The sequence below is a fragment of the Colletotrichum jinshuiense genome, chromosome 4 (genome assembly GCF_051148585.1).
Source record: "Colletotrichum jinshuiense chromosome 4, complete sequence".
NCBI classification, from domain to species: Eukaryota; Fungi; Ascomycota; class Sordariomycetes; order Glomerellales; family Glomerellaceae; genus Colletotrichum; species Colletotrichum jinshuiense.
The window spans coordinates 230,447-252,577 of NC_139311.1; the positions used below are offsets into that span (position 1 = coordinate 230,447).

General features: G+C 55.6%; 7 protein-coding genes across 7 annotated transcripts; 4 read left to right on the forward strand and 3 right to left on the reverse strand.

Annotated features, from left to right (window-relative positions):
* Window positions 1-302: 302 nt before the first annotated feature.
* EsH8_IV_000066 (uncharacterized protein) lies at window positions 303-8,027 on the forward strand (the record flags this gene model as incomplete). Its single annotated transcript, XM_083264956.1, has 17 exons — window positions 303-471; window positions 522-910; window positions 991-1,429; window positions 1,491-1,670; window positions 1,756-2,608; window positions 2,707-2,872; window positions 2,929-3,263; window positions 3,326-3,361; window positions 3,416-4,262; window positions 4,348-4,482; window positions 4,541-4,611; window positions 4,704-4,790; window positions 4,843-5,335; window positions 5,417-5,851; window positions 5,910-6,267; window positions 6,337-6,645; window positions 6,730-8,027. 17 exons carry the CDS (start codon window positions 303-305, stop codon window positions 8,025-8,027), a joined length of 6,600 nt encoding a protein of 2,199 aa, XP_083123851.1.
* A 978-nt stretch (window positions 8,028-9,005) lies between these two features.
* EsH8_IV_000067 (transcription factor domain-containing protein) lies at window positions 9,006-10,708 on the forward strand (the record flags this gene model as incomplete). Its single annotated transcript, XM_083264957.1, has 3 exons — window positions 9,006-9,381; window positions 9,439-9,967; window positions 10,021-10,708. The coding sequence occupies 3 exons, from the start codon at window positions 9,006-9,008 to the stop codon at window positions 10,706-10,708; spliced, it is 1,593 nt and encodes a 530-aa protein (XP_083123852.1).
* Window positions 10,709-11,125: 417 nt separating this feature from the next.
* Window positions 11,126-13,360, forward strand: EsH8_IV_000068 (copper amine oxidase; the record flags this gene model as incomplete). The annotated part of the gene is made up of 4 exons (XM_083264958.1): window positions 11,126-11,353; window positions 11,412-11,619; window positions 11,671-12,036; window positions 12,111-13,360. The coding sequence occupies 4 exons, from the start codon at window positions 11,126-11,128 to the stop codon at window positions 13,358-13,360; spliced, it is 2,052 nt and encodes a 683-aa protein (XP_083123853.1).
* A 622-nt stretch (window positions 13,361-13,982) lies between these two features.
* Window positions 13,983-14,758, forward strand: EsH8_IV_000069 (uncharacterized protein; the record flags this gene model as incomplete). The annotated part of the gene is made up of 3 exons (XM_083264959.1): window positions 13,983-14,027; window positions 14,170-14,246; window positions 14,302-14,758. The coding sequence occupies 3 exons, from the start codon at window positions 13,983-13,985 to the stop codon at window positions 14,756-14,758; spliced, it is 579 nt and encodes a 192-aa protein (XP_083123854.1).
* Window positions 14,759-15,462: 704 nt separating this feature from the next.
* Window positions 15,463-18,400, reverse strand: EsH8_IV_000070 (uncharacterized protein; the record flags this gene model as incomplete). The annotated part of the gene is made up of 3 exons (XM_083264960.1): window positions 15,463-16,557; window positions 17,354-17,689; window positions 18,287-18,400. 3 exons carry the CDS (start codon window positions 18,398-18,400, stop codon window positions 15,463-15,465), a joined length of 1,545 nt encoding a protein of 514 aa, XP_083123855.1.
* A 238-nt stretch (window positions 18,401-18,638) lies between these two features.
* Window positions 18,639-19,512, reverse strand: EsH8_IV_000071 (uncharacterized protein; the record flags this gene model as incomplete). Its single annotated transcript, XM_083264961.1, has 2 exons — window positions 18,639-18,790; window positions 19,155-19,512. 2 exons carry the CDS (start codon window positions 19,510-19,512, stop codon window positions 18,639-18,641), a joined length of 510 nt encoding a protein of 169 aa, XP_083123856.1.
* A 259-nt stretch (window positions 19,513-19,771) lies between these two features.
* On the reverse strand, window positions 19,772-20,173 carry EsH8_IV_000072 (uncharacterized protein; the record flags this gene model as incomplete). The annotated part of the gene is made up of 1 exon (XM_083264962.1): window positions 19,772-20,173. One exon carries the CDS (start codon window positions 20,171-20,173, stop codon window positions 19,772-19,774), a length of 402 nt encoding a protein of 133 aa, XP_083123857.1.
* Window positions 20,174-22,131: the final 1,958 nt, after the last annotated feature.

Consider the following 22,131-nt stretch of genomic DNA (forward strand, 5'->3'; position numbering starts at 1 on the left):
GTATCTGCCTGCCTTGCTAAAACAACTTTCGAAAATAATCGACTTATCGCCAATACAGCAGTGCTTATCAGGGCGACGAAGGCTTCCATGGCGCCCTGCTCGCGTCTTGGCTTGGGGAGAGTGGGCGATGGAAGGGACCAGGCTGTGACACGCCTCAACTCGAGAAGGCGCGAGGCTTCTCACATAAGAGACCTCTGCGCCTTCCGCAATGTCTCTTCGCGGACGGGACTGCATCCGTCAGAGTTGCCTCATACCTTCTTTCATTGGCACGGCGCCTTCCGCTCATTATCTTTCCTTTCATCATGAGGTCCCTTTGGGCCTTGGCCGGGGGTCTCAGCCTTGTGGCTGCCCAAGCCGAGCTCTTCTACGTCCCTGATGAATATCCGCTCATTCCTGATTACGGGCCACAGCCCAACCCTCCTTACATGATGGACAACCAGAAGAACTACTACAAGGTTGCCCCCGACAAAGGTGAGTGTCAAATCCGACGCCCAGAGAGACACAAGATGCTGATACTGTAGCAGGCGAGCAGAATGGTGCTGTCTGGGTTGACTCGGGGAGTTTCGACTCGTACATGGCCACGGAACCTGATGCAGAAAATAGGCCAGTAACGGCTATATACAACCAGACGTTGCTGGAATGGGAAGCCAACGTCACTTATGCCGCGATGGAGGGTCCCAGTCTCGCAGCGGCCGACACGGGGTACTGGCTGCCAAAACTTGCGGTGAATGGCAAACAACCCATCGCCGGCAGCAACTACAAGTTCTACCGGGACGTTACAAAGTACGGGGCCAAGGGAGACGGCGCCACGGACGACACTGAAGCCATCAATGCGGCTATCGAGGACGGTAATCGATGCGGCCGGGAGTGCGGAAACACCTTCGCACAAGGCGCTATAATCTACTTCCCGGTGAGTTCAACTTTGAGCCCGCACCGTTCTAGAGCACAGTATTCTGGTTCTGTTGACTAACCGCCTCCATATTCTTACAGCCTGGAATATACAAGGTTTGCAGGCCCATCATCCAGCTGTACTACACCCAGTTCATCGGCGATGCTATCGACATGCCCACGCTCAAGGGCTGCGATACGTTCCAAGGCATTGCCATCATCGATACTGACCCGTATATCCCTGGCGGCAACGGGGCCAACTGGTACATCAACCAGAATCAGTTCTTCCGCCAGATTCGGAACATTAAATTCGATCTCAGAGAGATGCCCCTGAGTACCGCTGATAACGACCAACCGTTAGTACCGACGGGCATCCATTGGCAGGTGTCCCAGGCGTGCTCGCTTCAAAACCTCCTCTTTGAGATGCCTGACGCCAAGGACAACGAAAAAGTCACCCACGTGGGCATATTCATGGAGAACGGCAGCGGCGGCTTCGTCTCGGACCTAACCTTCAGGGGCGGCAGCATCGGCTGGCGCGCCGGTGAGTTGCCTTACCCTTTCTTTCCCTTGTCTTCTCATTGGCTCATTCTTCCTCTCTACAGGCTCTCAACAATATACCGTCATCAATCTCAAGTTTGAAAACTGCCTCACTGCGGTCCAGATGATCTGGGACTGGGGCTTCAACTGGCAGCGTGTCGAGATCAACGGGGGCGCCATCGGCTTCAATATCAGTGGTGTCGGAGGCATCGATGGCCAGGGCGTCGGGTCCATCTCTGTTATCGGTAAGTGTTGTTAGCTCCTGGCCTCTTCAGGCGCATGGTCTGAGAGCCTGAGAGTGTATCTCATGCTAATGCTGACGTCTTGCAGACTCCAAGATCGCCAACTGCCCTATAGGCATTCTGACGCGCTCTAGCGGCCCGAACCCTCCAAATATTGTCATCGACAACCTCGAGATGAGCAACGTCGCTGCCACCGTTCGCGATGTCAACGGTAACGTGATTCTTGGCTCTTCTAGTCATGTAGAGCTCTGGGCCATTGGCAAGCGCTACAACGGCTATGAAGGGACGTCCACGTCTGGCGCGGTTGAGGCACCAAAGAAGTCGGAACGGCTGCTAGATGGCAGTGGTAAACTCTTCTACCGACCAAGGCCGCAGTATGAGGACTTCGACGTCGGTCAGTTCCGTGTCGCCACCGATCACGACTGCCGTAATGACGGCACTGGCGATAATACCAACGCCATCAACAGTTTCCTCCGCGACGCCAGGGCTGCGGGCCAGATCGCTTACTTTCCAGCGGGTATCTACCGCGTTGGAGGTACCGTTTTGATCCCGACGGGTTCACGCGTCGTGGGCGCCAGCTGGTCCCAGATCCAGGGTGCTGGTGCCTACTTCAGCGATGTCTTTAACCCTCGTGTGGTCGTCCAGGTTGGCCAGAAGGGGGATGTAGGTACGATGGAGATCACCGATATGATTTTTAACGTGCAGGGAGCCACGGCTGGTGCTATTGTGCTGGAGTGGAATGTCCACGAAAGCAGCCAGGGCTCAGCAGCCATGTGGGATTCACACGTCCGAGTGGGCGGCGCGACGGGTTCCGACCTTGATATCGATACATGTCCTAAGTTTGGCTTTGAAGAGGCCTGCATCTGCGCTGCTCTACTGTTCCATATCACTCCACAGGCTTCCGGATACTTTGAGAACGTCTGGGTCTGGCTTGCCGATCAGTAAGTGCACTGTTCCCCCTCCTTCTCGACCCGTCTCTGCTTCTCCGTTGAAATGCCTTGGTTGGGGTTGATTTTTCTGACAAGCCACGTGTGCCTAGCGACAATGACATGGTGGTCTCAGACAGTCCAGACAAGCTCGTCAACCAGATCAGCCTCTACGCCGCACGCGGGACGCTCATCGAGTCTGAAGGTCCTACCTGGCTCTATGGAACTGGCTCAGAGCACGTTATTCTATACCAGTATCAACTCTACGGGGCTAAAGATGTGAGTACCCACGCAGCCCTATCACAGCATCGGGGACTTACTAACATAAAGCACAGGTCTACCTCGGGCACATCCAGACGGAGACGCCGTACTACCAGCCCGTTCCTGTAGCGCCCTTGCCTATAGAGGCAGGCAAGGCCTTCCCAGGTGACCCTTCCTTTGAACACTGCACTACCGAAGGCTGTAAGGCGGCCTGGGGCCTGCGAATCATCAACTCGGAAGGCATTACACTCCACAGCGTCGGCATGTACAGCTTCTTCCAGGAGTACTACCAAGACTGCCTAGACACATTTGATTGTCAGGAGCGTATCTGTGAGGTCAAGGGCAGCAAGGACGTTGCCCTCTTCAACGTGTTTACCGTGGGAACAGTGGAAGTGGCAACTGGCATCAAGTAAGCTTTACACTTAACGGACTGTTTGATTTTCTCTAGACCTGCTGACGTTCTGTGCACAGCGATGGCGCCATTATGCAAAAAGACGACAACCAAAGGTTAGTTCTTATCTTTTTGACGTCGATGGCAGCCCGCTAACGCAGTATTTGTAGAGGTTTCACCACCGAAATCAGTGTCTGGATACCGCTGGAAGGCGGCGACGATTTGAACGTCGTCTACGTCGGCCCTGAAGTCTACACAGAGCCCGAAGTCTTATGCTCACCCCCCTGCCTGCTTGTCTTCCCCACGAGCTCGCTCAGCGAGAGTACGACGATCACCCCCGGCACGTACACCACGTCACTGGAATATGGAGCGATGACTGAAACAACAATCGGCGGCCAAGTCGTGACGACCTTCATCACGACGACCACAACCGTCACGCTTCCACTCGATCATATTACGACGGGCGCGATTCAGTACTCCAACGTTAACGTTACAAGAGGTCAGACGGGAACTCCCATCACCGTGCTGCCTAGCGTTGACATCCCGCCCGTTCCCGTGCCCCTCCCTGATGGCGAGGGGGGCAGCACCACGCGGAATATCCGCCTACCGCCGTGGCCGGATGTCACCCGTGGCCCCCCGGAAAATTGGGGCAATGGGCGCGATGAAACCAGCGGGACGGTCTCGGGCGTCTTCAGGACGCCTTTTGTGACTGTGGTGACGGCGACGGGTCCGACAGTGACCACCATCCGTTTCCCGCCCACGGTCAGCCCTGTCTCGATCCAGTGTCCTCCCGACTCGGAGCTCGTATTCAACACGCCCCGGACAACGTTGACCACGGATTGCCCGACAACCACGGAAATAGTCCTGGCATTTAGCTGCCCGACGACGCGCGTGGTCACGTTTATCGGTGCCTCTACTGCCACCATCTCGGCGGACTGCACAATCGTCACGGCTATCGACAATAACGCGGGCGACACGTTGCCGAGCGTAACACGACCACCGCAGCCGCCGGACCCGGTAAGTGCTCCTGTGGGAAAATAAGAGAGCAATGGAAACACAAAATGGTCGCGGTAATCTCGTGCTAACTTTCATCGTTACTCAGCCCATTACTGGTCCCTTGCCAACGTACACCACCTTCCCCATAGGCCAGATCGAGGCCATAGAGGATGAGGAGGACGACGATGATGATGACGACGTTGTTGGCTTCATAACTCCCTGCAATCTATGGTTCTTTAACGTAAGTTGAGATGGTGCATCCGCCTCTCCCTCTCGGGATGTGAACTAACGGCGAGCAGATATGTCTCATCAAGCCTGGAATCAGAATTCGGGGCATCCGCTGGATTCTGCCCCCGGGTGTCTACGGACCGTAAGTAATCCAGTGATGGTGCTAGAGCCTCCATTACACCGCCATTTTTTCTGTCTCATTGCAGGCTGAGGTCAGCGCTGACAAGCAGGCAGCGCTCGAATCGTTGTCCCCCCCGTCAGACTCCCCAGTCCCTGGACCATACCGATTCCAACACCCCCCATCACCTGGCCGGTCATCACGTAAGTTAATCCTTTGAATTGCGGAAGGCTTTTGTCACTGACCTCTTCGTAGGGTTGGCCGAGATGGCAAGGTGACCTACCCCACGGAGAATCCCACATCCTGCGAGACGGCCACGGCGTCCATCTGCTCTACCACCGTGCATCTGACCCTGACCACCATGCCCGGGACTACCTCTACTATTTTGAGCACTGAGTCGTCCTGTGAAGAGTTTAGAGCCTGCGGCGCCACAGACCTTGACAGCACGGCCACGCGAACGCCAGACAGTTGCCCGCTGCCGACCAACAGGGCAAAGCGCGCGGAGGAGACGAAGGAAGATCCCGCAACCGAGGCGGAAATCATCCACCGTCGAGCCCCTCCGCCTCCCGGATGTCCCCAGCCCGGCATTCTCTACCCGAAGGATCCATATAACACTGGGGCCATCCGCGCGATCCTGGACAAGTATAACCACCAGTACACGGAGATTCGAGCTACTTCAGTTGGTTACACTGTCTTTATCAGGGTTGACCTTCTGGACTCCACCACCAAAGAAGAGCTGGAGAAAGGGGTGAGTCCGTCCGTCATCTTGGACCGTATTTTGCCGGGGATGCGAGAAGTATAGATGGCTGACTCTGATATCATATTCTAGGAACTCGTCACCAGCGCCTACTACACTGCTGAGCAGGACAGCTCGACCAGTGACGAGGCAGGTCGCACCGGGTTCTCTGATCCCAATGTTGTCCAACCACTGGCACCCGGCCTGAAAGATGACGTAGATATGGAAGGCAACAACATCATACTCCCGGACGCATCGAACGGTACCGAGTCATCGGCAGATGACGGAGACGTCAGAGCAGTCCTGGTGAAGCGTGCCCTGAAAACTGTGCAGAATCCATATAGTTGGCACCTCTCCCAGGATTCCATGGGGCTCAAGGATCCTTCGGGTAAGAAAAACAACGTCTGGGCAGGTAAGAATAGCGATTCCAAAGCCGGAAAAGAGTGGAAATTTCATTACAACGACGCGGCAAGTACGGACCAGTATGTCTACGTGGTCGGCGAGGAGGGCTATTGGAAAAACCATGAAGTGAGTGCCCTTGGTGTGGACGCGTCCTGAAAATTTGCTCACAATGCTGCTTTATTAGGAGTTCAAGGGGCAGACAACCCTCACCGAACTACGAGCAGGAACCGAATTCGGCCCCAACCCCATGGATTCGCGTCCGGCCGATTACTACCTGTTTGACCACGGCTCAGCTGTTTCCGCCTTGATCAGTGGCCCCAAACTCGGCATATGCAAGAACTGCCAAGTGAGATTCGCGGCCACCACCCAGTGGAGAACCGGGGATGCCGGGGAGAAATGGGCGCGTCTCGGCGAAAGACTGCTAGCGCAGCTCGTAGCAGTGCTCGATGAGGTCAAGAACAACCGCGAAGGCCGGGCGGTGGTGAGCATGAGTATCGCGATCGGCCAAAATCATTCTCCCACCGGCTTCTACGAAGCGTTTTGTAAGCCGCCAACGAATCTGCCCCTTACGTTCCCTTTAGAAGAGAGTTCCTAACATGCTGCTGTCACAGATGACTTGCTCAAACTGCTAGATGATGCCAACACTGTTCTGGTCTGCGCGGCTGGCAACGATAACAAAGTGCCATTCAAGTATCCTGCCCTGTTCGGGAACCCGGCACATAACAAGGGCGAGCGCAACAAATACATACCGAACCTGATAGTCGTGGGGGCAACCATGCAGGCGACGTACAAATCCAAAATCAGCAACTACGCGGATTGGATCACCACCTTTGCACCCGGAGAGGACGTCTATATTCCCGACGTCGATTCCGAGAAGCCCAACGCCCCTGATTACATAGGAGGTAGCGGAACCTCACTGGGTAAGTGGCAGAAACACTCGCCATCTCTGCTTCGAATGCAGATCTATGGGTAACGCGGCATGTGTGGCTAACATTCGATTACAGCTACACCACAAGTGGCCGGCCTTGCCGCCTACTATCGATCGGCTCAGTCGCCTTGGCAGCAGCAGTTGACTTCTCCCGCTCGTGTTAAGAAGCTGATCCGAAAGTTCCACCGCCGCTTCAATGTCAATCTCCCCAAGCTCAACGATGCCAACAACAAGAGCAAGCAAAGGCCCATCATCTGGAACGGTCACTACAAGGACATGTCGTGCCTCAAGGACTACGCCGTCAACGGGGTGAGGACGGACTGGTCGAAGAAGAATTGCCCAGACATCGACCTGGTCCTCGACAACCAGCCCGATAACGGAGAAACCGTTGCCCCTTGCGGACCCTCCAGATCCCGTGCACGACAGGACGGGGCGACTTGCCCGCTGATTCCCGACGACCCGGACGTGGACTCGGGCGGCGACAGTGGCGAGGCCCACACGGTGTCTTTCACCTCGGGTGCCACGCCGTCACCGACTTGCGCATCCGGGTCCGGCTGCGGCGGTAAGATTTGCTCGGGCTTCTTCTGCACGCCCAACCCTACGGGCGTGCCGCCCGACCGGCACGATCCCAAGGATCCGGACGGGGGCAGTAGCGTCCCAACAAGAACCATAGACGAACCGTCCGGCCCCACAGACCCTCCCAACACATGTAACGACAAGTGCAAGCTCGACCGCGGCAACCCGTGCGAGTGCGGCGAGAGCAGCTGCAGCGCGGACTCGCCGTTATGCTGCCGCAACGCCTCCTGTCCCATGTGCGACTGCGGCGAATCCGGCTGCTCGTCCGGGTCGCCCGCCTGCTGCTCGAGCGGGACCTGCCAGTGGTCATGGACCGGCGGCGGGGGCGGCGACGGCACGGGCCAGCCGCCAAGCGGAGGCGGTGGCGACCCGCCCCCAACCGATCCCCCCCCTACCGATCCTCCCCCTACTGACCCTCCCCCCTCAAACCCGCCTAGCCGACAGATCGTCATTGCGCTGTCAGAGCTGGTCACCCAAGTGCCGGTTGGGCCCTGGCAATGGGACCGCGACTGGATCGTCTTCTCGTCCGAGCCGAACCGCCAGATCAACTTGTGTAAGGACTCGACCGTGTACAGCGAGACCACCAGCACGCCGATGGCCATGGTGGGATATCCGCCCAGCATGTCCTTCGAGGCGGTGGACGGCCTGAAGTGCTCTTACGAGGGCACCGAGAAGACCCTAGGCACGCTCAAGTGCTCGGGTGTTTCGAACATTCATTGCGAGGGCATCGACGTGTTCGTCGGTTGTGTCTTAAACAACCCAACCAGGTCGGCGAGGGTGTATTGCTCTTGGAGTTAGGTTAGACAGTGGGACGCAAGAAAAAGGTCGAGGAAAGGCCGGGGGATGCGGCCTGGCCTGCAATGAGAGATCCCTGGTGCCGAAGCGCGCGTTCAGCATCAGTTCTCTGCGGCGTCTGATTCGTGGAGCCTGTATCTCAAGTCAGTGAGATGGGAGGTGAAAGAAAGATCGATGTACTCAATTGCTGTAGATTCATGTACTCGGCCGGCCATGCCGACAGCCTGTAATACCAAGTTTTGTAGCCACCTGGCCGTCCTCTCACCGACTTAGACGTGCAATGTCCCGCCACCTCAGCCTACACTACAAGCCCATTCTTCAATGACCTAATCTGCTTGACGCAACCCGTCGTTTGCTCCACTAACCTGTCGTGGTGGGGATTGTGATGCCACCCTTGCCGTTTGATGAAATCGGAGGAGTGCCTGGTACATGGCCACACCAAGGCGACCTTCGACCAACACCCCGCGACTGGATCACAGGAAGGGGCAAGTCAAGATGAGAAACTCGCAACTCACGTGTACTCACTCATTTGGCTCGGCATCGTTCTAGGATCGAGCACGTGATTATTGCTCGCGTCTCCGGTTAATGGGTCGTTGGATATCGCATAGTAGAGTAAAATTTACATGACAACGCATTCTGATGCCTCATTGTGCCAGGCCCCTCTGAACGAGGTGGAGCTGTTGTCAAAAGAATGCTTTTCAAGACTAACGAATCGTCCCCCTCGGGCAATTCTCCAGAACGAAACCGGATGGTCCAAGCGACAGAAATCTGGGGTTTGGACCAGGGCCGCGTCTTGGCTTCCTGATGCGGTCTAGCGTCGATTGCACCAGCTGCCGGCCTCCCGCCCTGCCGGGTCTGTCTTTGATAAGAAAGCCCCGCCGGTCAACCTTCACTTCCACACATGGAGCTCCCGTGCCCAACCTCACCCAGACTCGGACGATTCCCATCACACACCAACCAGCCAATAATGTTTGAAAGGCAATGCCTAACGCGTCCCACGCTTCCAATTCGTGCTGGACCTGCAGACAGAAGCGGGCCAAATGCGACAGACTCCTCCCAACCTGCCTCCGCTGCTCCTCCTTGAAGCTCCGGTGTCAAGGCTATGACCGGCCGAAAACGCTGGTTTGGACCAATAGCGTGGCCAGCAGGGGCAAGATGATGGGAAAAGCTACGTTTAACGCAGACGAGAACTCACTAGATAACCATGCATCGAAAGGACCCGGCCGAACCCCCCTTGTGGGTTGCTCTGCCCAGACAACAGCGGAAGCGCATCTTTCTTCACTCAAAGTATCGTGGCCACTCACAGACCCTGTCATGCAGGATTTCCCTCGTGATTGCCGGGACTACATACGCTACTGTAAGCTGCAGCCCGAATTTCCCTCAACCCAGACGCTGACGAAAAGCAACGTGCTAGTCAATCTGGAATTATCCAAGGAATGTGTTGTCTACCAGCAGGACTCCGTCAATCCTTTTTTGGCTCTGATGCCACTCATGCCACAGAGCCAAGCCTTGTGTCATGCAATCATCGCTATATCCGCCTTTCACTACACCCATCGTCTAGTTATCAGCCACATGCAGGCCCCCACAAGCTACGCCGGATCCTTTCTTGAAAGTGCCACTCCGTGGCATACATCACAAGATCATGAATGGCAGCTGAGCAATCCAATGTTTTGTGCGCAACTGCGAACGGCACTGTTACATAAACAAAAAGCCTTGCAATACCTGAAGTGCGAGGTACAAGACGAGGTCGTGAGAAACCATGACGCAGTGATAGCGGCGGCGATTCTGTTCGTCTGTATGGATGTGGTGGAGTTCGGTAGCCGAGGATGGAATCATCACCTCCGAGGGAGCGAGGAAATACTACGCGGCCGGAAAGCCATCATGACGGCTGGAAATCCCGAGGCATCATTATGGCTCACGTACTTTGACACGGCATGCACAACGTAAGAACTTCTCTTTCCGGTAGATTTTCGTCGCTGATTAGCCATGATACTAGTTTTGGAATCATGGGAGCGACACTCGCACCGACAAGCAGTGCCTTGACGGAATACATCGCCTTTCCAGATCCCTCCTTTCTGCAGACTCTGCGACAATCTGAAGATCAAACTTGGGTTGGCTGCCCTGCAGAGCTGTTGTATTCGCTGTCGGCAATCAACTCGCTGCGCTCGGCTCCCTTAATGGCCCCCGAGCGGCTGAAAACTGTGTTGGAGCTGTGCAATAGCCTTCAGAACTTCTCGGCTTCGACCTGGGCTCAAGACTTCCCGGATCCACGGCACCACGAGTCACGCTCCCATCTTGCTCAAGCTTACAAGACGGCAGTAGAAGTCTATGCCTCTCGTATCTTCGGGTCGCTTCCTGGTCAGGACTATCTGTCGGGTGCTTACCTCCTCGAGGCGACGCAATCGGCAATATTCCACATGCTCTCGATTCCAGCCGAGGACTTCCATGTCAAGAGTCTCGTTTGGCCGGCTTTTGTCCTGGGCGCAGAGACACAAATACCAGAATTAAGAGTAATGATTCGCATCATATTTAGGAACATATGGGTATCATCATGTTGTTACAATGCGAGAAACGCCGCCGAGATGTTGGAAAAGATATGGGCACGAGACTCGCCACCACAAAGCACAGAGAAGTCCTGGTTGGATTACATTTGGGAACAGGAAGATAGTTGGCTGTTTCTGTAGCTTGACACCGAGATTCGCCGTTGCAGCTCGAAGCTACTGAATCCTTGGTAACATACAAGGATCGTACTTGAAGATAAGACTCATCGCCAAGATACTGCGACAGCCCGAGATGCTGCAGGCCGGTGCGCTTATCCCCGTAAGGAAGATGCGGGTCAACCGACTAATGTACACGATCCGTCCAAACACTGGAGACTGCGCCACCCCTAAAATGTGGATAACCTGTGCGGAACTTACGTCGTGGAAACTGGGATCGATAAGAAGAGAAGCTCCGGCCGCAGAATGAGGCCAGCAACAATGACCGGCACCCACCGGGCCTGATAAATTGAACCGACGTCCCTCTATTCTTTGATTTCGAAATTTTCTTTTCAACCTCACTTCAGATTTCTCCCACTGAACGGCTCATCTGTACTTCACAACATGGCTGTTCAGCATCCGCTCTGCCCCCTCTCGGGTGCAGAGATCCAGACGGCCGCACGATTGATCGAGAGCGCCTGGCCGCAATCTGTCTCGCTTCGGTTCAAGGTCGTGACACTCAGCGAGCCTGCCAAGGGGGAATTAGTGCCCTGGTTTGAGGCGATAGACAAGGGTCTATCCCCTCCCCAGCCTGATCGCCGGGCATTCCTTGCTTACTACATTCGCAAGACGGTAAGGCTGCTGGATACACTTGATGTATCATGCTTGAAGCTGACGTAAACTAAATTAGGACCTCTTCCATGAAGCAATTGTCAATCTGACAAAGGGAGTGGTTGAGAGCAACGTCAAACTGGGCGCCAATGTTCATGGCAATGTGGACTACGATGAGGCCCAGATGGTCGAAAAGATAGCCCTCGAGGACCCCAAAGTCCTGGCTGAGATCAAGAAGCTCGAGCTCCCAGAAGGAACTGTCGTTTGCGCTGACCCATGGATTTATGGTGAGCAAGTCAACAAACGATGCCCATGAAACAGACACTGACGAGAGGCAGGCTCGGATGGCGTCGACGACGACCAGCGCCTGTATCAGGTCTTCCTCTACATGAGAGACCCGAACAACTCTGCTGAGCCCGACTCTAACCACTACGCGTTCCCACTTCCTATCCTGCCCGTGGTCGAATGCAACGAGTACTCCATCATCAGAATAGACATCTTGCCAACTGGCGCAGACAACACCATCAAGCCTCTGAGCCCGTACAAGCCCAAGCCCGCAAATGAGTATATCCCAGAGAGCCAGAACCTGCGACAGGACCTCAAGCCTCTGCGCATAAGCCAGCCCGAGGGACCCAGTTTCACCGTCACACCCGTTGGCGAGACCGGAAACGTTCTCGAATGGCAAAAATGGAGTTTCTTCATTGGTATGTTTCCTCCCCCGTGGGGCCGAGACTGGCCTTTGGCTCGTTTCGAACATGTCTAAAACCGTGCTGCACAGGTTTCAACCAGCGGGAAGGCATGGTGCTTTACAACGTCAAATACGATGGCCGCCCGCTATTCTACAGACTGTCCCTTTCGGAAATGAGCGTGCCATACGGCGACCCGCGCCACCCCTTTCACAAGAAGGCCGCTTTTGACCTGGGTGATGCTGGCGCTGGCGCCACGGCAAACAACCTCCAACTGGGCTGCGACTGCCTGGGCAGCATTCAATATCTCAGCGGCGTCATCGCCGATGACCGCGGCCAGCCCGACCCGAGAGACAACTGCATCTGCATCCACGAGCAAGACGCCGGCATCGGCTGGAAGCACACAAACTACCGTACCGGACGCGCTGCCGTCGTTCGATCCCGGGAGTTGGTGCTGCAGTCCATCATCACCGTCTCCAACTACGAGTACATCCTGATGTTCCTGTTCAACCAGGCGGGCGAGGTCACGTACGAAGTACGAGCCACGGGGATCCTGTCCACGCAGCCAATCGACCACGAGCTTGACAAGGTGGGAACGTCATACGGCACCGTGGTTCACCCCGGTGTCCTCGCGGGCCACCACCAGCACATCTTCTCACTCCGCGTCGACCCGATGATCGACGGCCACACCAACCAGCTGGTGTACTCCGAGACCCACCGGATGCCGAGGGACCCCCACTGGAACCCGCACGGCACCGGCTACGAGGTCGTGGACAAGGTCGTGGAGAAGGCGTCGGGCCTCGACCTCGACTTCGACGCGAACCGCACCTTCAAGATCACCAACCCCAACTCCCTCAACCCGGTCAACGGGAAGCCCGTGGCCTACAAGATCATGGCGCCGCCGTTCCAGAAGCTCTTGAGCGACGCCGACAGCTTCAACCACAGGCGCGCCGAGTTCGCCGACCACAACATCTACGTCACGACGCACCGCGACCGCGAGCTCTACGCCGGCGGCTGGTACACGAACCAGTCGCGCGGGGGCACCGGCGTGCGCGCCTGGTCGCGGCGCGGCGAGGCCCTGACGCCCGAGTCCGACATCGTCGTCTGGGTGCAGTTCGGCATCAACCACGTGCCGCGCATCGAGGACTTCCCCGTCATGCCGGTCGAGATCCTCAAGGTGCACCTCAAGCCGGTCAACTTCTTCGACAAGAACCCCGCCCTGGACGTGCCGCCGAGCGAGCAGCGGTTCAACCAGAGCACGCTGGTAGAGTCGAGCAAGGCGGTCGAGAAGGGCGGCGATGGGTGCGCATGCGAGGCTCCTGCTCCGTCGTCGAAGCTATGAGTTTTTGAGCGTGTTTATAGTCTAAATGTTTTCCGGTCTCTTTTCAAGAGAACTCTACGTGTTAGGAGTCCAAGAAATGATATATCTATTGCCAATTAGATAACCAGTATAGAACATGTGAGAATATGCTCACCATTCAAGTCAACAAGGGGTTCAACGACGGGAAAGTTTGCCTTCAGGACCGTAAATTGCAGTGACTTGTGCTGAAATGACGAGGTTGTTCACATTTGAAGCCTAGAGAACCACACAAAAACAGTCTACATCCGGTCAATTGTCCTACACCTACACCGTGCACCCAAGGTCATGGATGCCGAGAGTGGCCAACTCCCATCTATGCCTTCCCTCTTGCTTGCTCCTTCCAAACGAATGAATTGCTCATAACCTTCCAGTGAATTTCTTGCCATCAGTGAATCACTCCTACGCAGGTGATTACGTCCCTTTCCCTTCCATATGTAAAGTAAACCCTTACTTTCTTCCACCTTCTTATACGCTTCTCTTCCTTAACAACAATCCTCTTCTTCTTCCCACATCCACATACATACACACATCCCGTATGTTAATTAGCTTTTATTGACTTAGCACTTGCTGACTTTTCAATAGTACCTCGCACAAACTCCTCACAATGGCTCTCAATCCCACCAACGTCACCGTCCTCGGCCAGGTCACAGTCACTGGTCACGGCCAGGATCGCTGGCTTCACTTGCCTACTGGCAATGCCAATCAGCGTGCCTTCCTCTTGGATTTGGCCACCAATGCATGTCGGCTGTTCATTGTCGTACGTGTACCTTTGCTGACGTTTGTTGATGTAGGACGAGGAGCGTCGCGTCATTGGCATGCCGTCGCGCGATATCGAAATTCGCCTGCCTGTTGACGAGACCATTCAGTCGTACGTCGCCAAGATTATCCGCCACGAGGGATACTTTCGCGCCATCCTCGTCCAGAGTCGTGGACATCTCGTCGCTTCCTGTCGCCAGAACTGTGCCACCAATGCTCGCCACCGCTTCCGCCACTGCTACCGTCTTCCTTCCTACCAGGGAGGTGCTTGTGCTCAGTGCGTCTACATGTCGCACGGTGCTCACTGCATGTATCATGGCGTTTCTGGTCATGATAGTGGTGATGGTACCTCTCCTTCGGACGACTCGGACGATTTCGACAGCGATGATTCTCGGGGTCGTGCGCTCTGTAGTTGACCCTGATGGTCACCTGGGCATTCTTGAGCTCTTCGAAAACCTGAGAGGCAAACTTGATAACCTTTTCAGTGTCGGGATTGTCGTTGATCCAGGTCTTGATCTGGAGCTGAGGGGCACCCGCGTGATCACTCTCGGATTCCTCGGCAGTGCCATGACCTCCCTCAGGGTGTCGGCAATTTCTGATGCCATTTTGCCAGGGGGATTCTAAATAGCGACGAGGGCGTCGTATGCCTCTTGAAGGTGAAACTTAGGATACGATCCTGGATACTGGGACAGGGCCAGTGTAGCTGGGTCCAATGCTTCCACAGGTAAACCCAACCAAGAGGCTGCGGCCTACACTTTCTCCACGCACGCAGATATGAGAGACTCGACGTGTCCTCGGCCGAGCTTGACCATCTCGTCAACGTCGCTGCCGGGCCTTCATTCAGAGAACGCATGTCGAAGTGCAGTGTGAGGTGAAAAGGGCACCAGGCACTACCTGCGACAGTTACTCTGCTAGCCAGGGTATAGCAGAGGCTAAGGGTTTCTATAGAAACCTTGATGTTCGAAGACCTCAGTGTGCTAATATTGCACGAAAGTAGCCCTCACGGCGGATGAGCTTGTGCTTCTGACTGTCGTAATACACCGCGCGCCGCCATCCAAGCCAGCGACGACCTCGCGGTCAAGTTGACGAGGAGGCAATCAGGGCGAAGGCTCCATCTGGGCTCTTAACGATAACGATAAAGATCTATTTCTTCTTCCCATAAGCCATGACTGAAGCGTTTTCCGTAGCTCTTGGAGAGCTGAGAGAGATTGATTGTCCTTGCCGTGGCACGTTGCCTGCCCGTTAGGCAGCTTTATCGGTGAGAGCATGCCCCGACGGATCTCGCCTTCCGCATGTTCCATGTGGCCAACTCCAGTGGGAATTTGGATTCACTCGTCGGCGATCAAGCACGTCCTGGCACAGTAGGTCGTTCGCGGTGTAAACAAGCTAGGTCCCAGCCCTTCCACTATGCGAGCCGCGCTGGTATTGACCAGCGTATACTGGTCACCAGCCTCGCCCTGGCGGAGTCCCAAAGGGAGATGCATAAGGTCTGCGAGTGCGGCGCCCTTCACCATCTTGCCGCCTTTGGCGCCTGTTTCCTGGATTTGGCGGATGAACTCTCCAATCCGCTTCATCTGGCCATATCCCTTGGAGTTTTTAGGATTCAGCAGGTATACCGGCCCGCCACTTCTCCTGCTCGGGGGTTGCTGATCGGACGTTCGCCGCCTCCCCTCCACACTGATGCTGTGCTTCAGCCGCCTCTTTGGGGCCCAAGAGCGACTGAAGGGCACGCCAAGCTCCCTCATCGCGACCTTGGCGCTCCGGATAAAGACCTCCATAAACTCGTCCGAGTAAATGACCTCGAAGTTTTCAGGGCCCACTACGGCCGCATACTGGGCCACGAGTGTTTGTCGCATTCCAAAAAGCTTGCCGCCCTCTCTGACCTTCGTGTGCTTGAACTTGCCGCGCTTGAGGAAGTACTTGCGCCGAGCCTTGAGAGACGGGGGCTTGCCGAAGACCCATTCTTCCTTGGTCTGGCTGGCTTGGTCTAGCTCGGCCTTTGTCTCCCTGTCCTTTACCGAGCTGGCATCGGGGGCCAGCCTGCCAAAGGTCCGGGGCTCTAGCGGCCGGGACCACTCTGGGATCTTGCCGGCCACAACGTCAGGTTGTTCCTTACCAGCAGCTTCAGCCCGGTCGGTGAGCATGTCATCGTCCTCGTCGCTGTCATTGGCCATGTCGACATTCTTGTCGGCAGCCTCGGACGGGGCTTTGCTCGGCGGTGTCGGCGCCGTTCTCCTCTGCACCGGTCTCAACCTGCATGACCACGTCCTGGTCGATGTTCGTGTCGGCAGCGCAAAGGTTGTGGCGGATAGCCAGGATTCCTCCAACCCTAGAATCGAGCCTACGGCTGTAATACGCAAGGCCGCGTTTAATCTGCCTTGCGAGCTGAGATTCCACACATTAAGAATACGCCCCGCAGGCGCCTAAGAACATCGCGCACTATGTGTGGGACTAATCGCACAAGGATTGGACTCGTTGTCGGCGTCTGTATCGTCCTTTCACCTGCCTCCGCGCCAGGATTAACAAGTTGCTGGTTATTCGTCGTGTACGACATGAGGACGAGCTGGTGTGCAGTAACTTAGCCGTGCTCTTGCTCCTTGAACTTGGCAGCAAGAGCCTTGAACTCGACAGTCCCGGCGGTGGTGTTGGCTCCTTCTCGGGTCAACGCGTGGACGTTGCGGTAATGTTTTTCGAGGCCTTCTGCGCCATTCACTCGATGCTTCGGCGCATTCGACTTGTTTTTGGCCCAGGCTACCAGTTTGGACTCGATGCCACAGGCAACGCCCGCGAATATTTGAGGGTTGCTGCGTAGAGAGACGGGTAATCGCAACGGCTGTATTGGTGCGGTAACTGACGAGGAATGACTCGGCAACCGGCTTTGAGGGCTTTCCAGTCGATTCCGGCGTCGGCTGGCTCGGGTATGTCTGTCTGTTCTTCATCGCCCCTTCTCATGGAGGCGGGCCACAAACTAGTCGTGCATGCCACAGATTTCGTCCATTCCAAGAGCATTTCTTACGGGTATTGGGGTGAGCTTTTTGGGTTTGTTCCTGGTGATACCGGCGTTCTTCTCCTGGAATTCGTCGCTATCCGATTCTGCCTCGCACACTCGCACTCCAACACGGAGGTCAACTAAGTCCCCAAATCCCCATTCCAGAAGGGGAATAGGATCCCCTCTCAGGCGAGGGAGCTCAGCAACGGTGTCGAGATGTTCCCACTCACGCCGGAGGAGAAGGGGACACTAGCCCGGCACGCGACGATAGTCGCGAACGTGCAGGAGAACCTAGACCCCAACAACTCGTTAACGGAACTGGCGAACGATGAGGTCCGGCTGGAGGCAATCTCGCCGTTTGGAAGCGTCATCGGCGTGAGCATCACGCGCTGGATGTGCAATTCGGCGAGGACATGCTTCACCGCGGAGGAGGTGAAAGCGACCTCCCACTGCTTAGCGAGCCCGTGTTCCCAAAAGTTTTTGGGGTTCAGGAGATAAACGGGCGTCCCCTCCTTCATGGACACGGCGTATTCCAACGCCCGCTCCTCTTGCTCCGCAGTTGATGCCTAGTAGTCCTTTTCCTTCCCACCGGCCCGGCGCTGGGCTTCAGCGGCCTCCGTTGGGCCCAGGAGCACCTCAAAAGGCACCCCAAACTTCCTCATCGCCTTCTGATCTCTTCTCCCAAGGCTTCGACATACTCAACTGATATCGTCTCAAGGACATCAGGGTCGACCGCCGCCGCCGTCTGGTAGCCAAATAAGCCGTTCTAGTGCTGCAAAGGGTAATCATAGAGATCTTTGATGGAATTCATTGTTGGCGTGGTTGTGACGAAGAACCCGGTCTTTCTTATTATGCTTTTAATGACGATGTGTGATTTTCTGCGCGTTACCGTCGTTGTCAATTTCGGCGGGTACTTCAATCGTTTCCAGAAAGTATTTCTGAGCGTTCTCCACCGTCTGCTTCACGAGAGCCTTTGATACCACCAGCACCGTGCAGCCCCGTGGAAACCGGTCGGCGATCTTCCGGGTAAGGCTTTCCTGCTGTCAGTAGCAAGGAATGCCGAACTCGCGGTTCCCTAGTGCGCAGTCGCTGGTCCCCTCCTTCATATGCAGGTGTTTGTAAGCTTCGTAATGCCATTGCGAAATCCAGATGAGACGCAGTACCCCGTTCGCCGCCACGAAGGTCCGGGTCTTGCCGACACCCATGTCGTAAGCCAGCAATTTTCCGTTGCCAGTCCTTCCAGGGTCACCACTAGAGTATTGGAGTGTCCTAAACATGTCGTGGAGCTGTACTAGGCGAACGTTTTGTTTCGCTCCTTTAAGAATACTGCCTTGATCCATTGACTTTCCATTAGGATCACATCCAAAGAATTCACAGGTAGCCGCCTAGATATCCAAATCATCTAGAACCTCAAAACAGTCCACAAGGGCGGTTTTATTCGTATCGGGGAGGTTCGTCGATAATGCCGCCGTATCAGTCGCGATGTCTTGCGGGTTCTAACGCTCGCTCCTCCTGCTATGCGGTGGGCGCTTTGGAGCCCTTGCCGTCCCTACCGGCCCGGCGCTGGGCCTCGGCGGCCTCGATTGGGCTCAGGAGCGCCTCGAAAGTTACCCCAAGCTCCCTCATCGCCTTCTTGTCCTTTCTCCGGAAGGCCTCTACATACTCGTCTGAGTATATAGTCTCTAGGGCATTCGGATCAACCGCCGTCTCGTAACCAAATGCGATATTCTATAGCTGCAAGAGGTAACCATATAAATCCTTTATGGAATTCATGGTGGGCATAGCAGTAACAAAAAAGCGGTTTCGGATCGTTATCTTCTGGGTGACGACATATGTGAGGGACATTGGGTTCTTGACCGCATGGCCCTCGTCAAAGATTGCCGTGTGAAATTTGATTTCACACGGCAACTTGAAGGCCGCCTTGAGTTCGGCCTTGGTAACCTCCTGCCACCTCGCCCGCATCCCCTCCTCCACCTCGGCATCGTTGGTATCGGAATCTTCATAGTTAAACCCCCTTTAACCTAGCCGAACAACTAGGCGGCGGTTGTTTGTGGTGTAAGACTTCAGGAGGAGGTAGTCCGCCCATCTCTAGATCATGCTCTTTAGCCTTGAACTTAGCAAACAAGGCCACTAGCGCCTCCGTGTTGGCGATCGTGTCATTGACACGATGCCTTGGGGCATTATATTTGTTCTGGTAGAAGACGTGGACAATAAACGTCTGTCCATTCGTCTTCTTGATGGCCCTATACGTTTGGTCCAGGACCGAGGCTGGGGTCATGATGGCGGTCGGAAGGTAGACCGCCGCTGGGTTGTCAAGCTTAGCGGCCTTGAACCCCTCCTTAACCTTCGCAGCCGCCGGCACGAACGAGTTGGAGCCGGATGTAGACATCGAGATGCTCTATGCCGCTCGTAGCCTGCTCGGTGGGAACCTGCCCACCAACGAGGAATACGTCAGCTCCTCTATAGAAAAGGAGTAGGGCTTCATGTTTTGGCCGGGAAAACAAAGTGAACCGTCAGGGAGGCGCATATGTGTATGCATTTGCCGTTTGCGCTGGATCATTCCAAGGACGGCCAGTCGTCATCGAGGATTGGTTTCATTGCCCATCAGGCTGAGTGCAATGACAGGGTATACCCCACTCTTCAAGGACTCATAGCCCCAGGTTCTGCTTGGGCGCGGTCTCGAGACCGATGTTTGTGCGACCGGTACGGCGGTAGCAGAAGAAGGCGACGATGCAGACGGCGCGGCACCAATCCTCCATGCTGTAGCCGATGATGTTCTCGGGCAATTCTTGGCAGGTGCAGCGATGCTGGTACGCGTCAGGGTCGACCGAGAGATGGCGGCGGCCTCGCTCTCCCTGATCGAGTTCGCGAGACCGCTTCTTGGCCTGCGAGATAGGCACGGCCATCTTGAACATGGCGAGTTTGCGCATGTTGTCCGTCGAGTCCTGGCCTTCCTCCTCGGTGAGGAAGTTTTCCGTAAGAGAGGCGGAGACGAAGTGCACACGCTGCACCTCCAGGCCGACATGCTCGTAACCAGCGAGAAGTATCATCGCGACCGATGATGGATGATTTCCTGGCCGACGACCCCGACAAGACAGTCTGGCGACACCGATTCCGCAACAAATCCCATACATCTTGTGGATCTCTGCAGGACATTTGTTTGTGAGGATGCGCCAGTCACCAGCCGACCCTTTGATCACAAGGGCAGACATCTCAGGCCTCGAGCCGTATATAATCGGCAAGACGGCCTGAGAAATTTCTGCGACTCGCACATCGACCAGCGCCGTGTACAAATACTACCCACCGTACAGCGCTGGCTGGCAAGGCGACGAAAGAGCACCGAGTCGAAATAACATCGGTCTCCAACATTGCAAACCAGCAACTTGCACATGGGCCGCCATTCGACAAGCCCGCGGGGCTTTGGCGCTGGATGTTCAACACACGTCCATTCCTGGGCCATATTATTCTTCACGTCTTCCAGATTACCCAAGCACCAAATAGTGTGCCATGTGATGTCGGCTGCAAAACGGCAGTGGTGATTTGTCGTCTGATCATGAAGTCCGCCCCCGGGTAATAGTCGCCGAAGCCACCACCTGTCACCCACTGGAGTCCGTGTCTCTAATATCTTTTGAGACGAAGTTGATATCGGGGTCGGGGAACCACCGGAGACCCCCAAGCCCTCTCTCCGCCAGCGCAACCAGCCACACGTCAGAAGACTTGGATGCCAAGACTCTCCTAATATGAGGACCCAAGGCCCGAAGGAGGGGTTGTGTCGCTGGTTGGTGTTGCCAACGACTTGGCCTTGGTGCACTTTGCCTATATGGCATGGCATTATCCCCTCGCGTTGCCGTTGACGAATGCATCCAGTCTTGGCGGGGGAAGGCAGAGCCCAGTGGCCGCAGCCGCTTCTCGAAGCGTCCACTCTGTACTAAAGCCATGGGCATTCGGTGGGATGGCCCCAGAGCCCATTGGCTTCTGCTCGATGAACCGCGGAGCCGCCAAAGGCGCGCCGCAGCCATAGGAGGCTGCAACAGCTGCGCTAGCAGCAGGGATTTCGTTGGCGTATGTGAAATCATCGCTTCGAGCGGACCAGTACAGTCGGCAGCCGTGGCCTGTAGTTGGCGATGGCCCGTGTATCGCAACCTCCACAGTTATATGCTGGGTAGAAGCTTGGATCTAGGCATCGAGAGGCGGTGTGTAGTTCCCCGTGGCTAGCTGGCATACCATAACGTTAGTAGCTCTTCCGACAAGACAGGCGAGGGAATGGGAAAGGGGGCACTTACAGCTAGACCACTCAAGTACTGTTTGCTCGGTACATACCACCGACGTCCGGGGGGTTGAACGCCCGGAAGAGACCTCTCTCCGATGCAAGTTTTGGTGATGTTGCCGAGGCACCAGCTTACAGTGGTCGGCAACTTGGGGCACCCCGACGGAAGGAGGTACCAGCTGGCCTCCAAGCAGGAAACAGAAGTTGATCCCGGAGTCTCGGCTGTCTTCTTCGTAGGCAGTCGAGGATAACTCTTTCGGGGAGTGTTGGTTCTCTGGAGTGTCGCGGGCAAGATCGATGTGTTCTGCCTCATCTGGCCTACCTCCGCAATAAGTTGAGAGATTTGCCGAAGGTCGTTTGCGGCTATGTCGGTGTCAATCGGTGGTGCAGAAGATACAGATGAAGCCGCCGAGCCAACCATTGACGGGTTTTCTAGTTGTTCGTCGATTGCCTCGAGTTGGTCAGCCCATTATGCGTGGCCGGACGAGGTAGATTACGCGTAAGCTGGGAAGGTCTTTGCGGATTGGGCAATCCGGAAGAGTAGAACCCTCAAAGCAGCCACGTCTGACAACATCCTCATTCAGGTTGTGCGTGTCGTAATATAACAAGATTGTGTCCCAGAGCTCACCAGGGCTCGGAGGTTCCCAACGGTACCCCCCTCAAGACCGACAACAAGCTCACAGTAAAGGAGCTTTGTAAAGACGTCAACGTCGCGGATGTGTAGGATCAGTTGGTGACGGT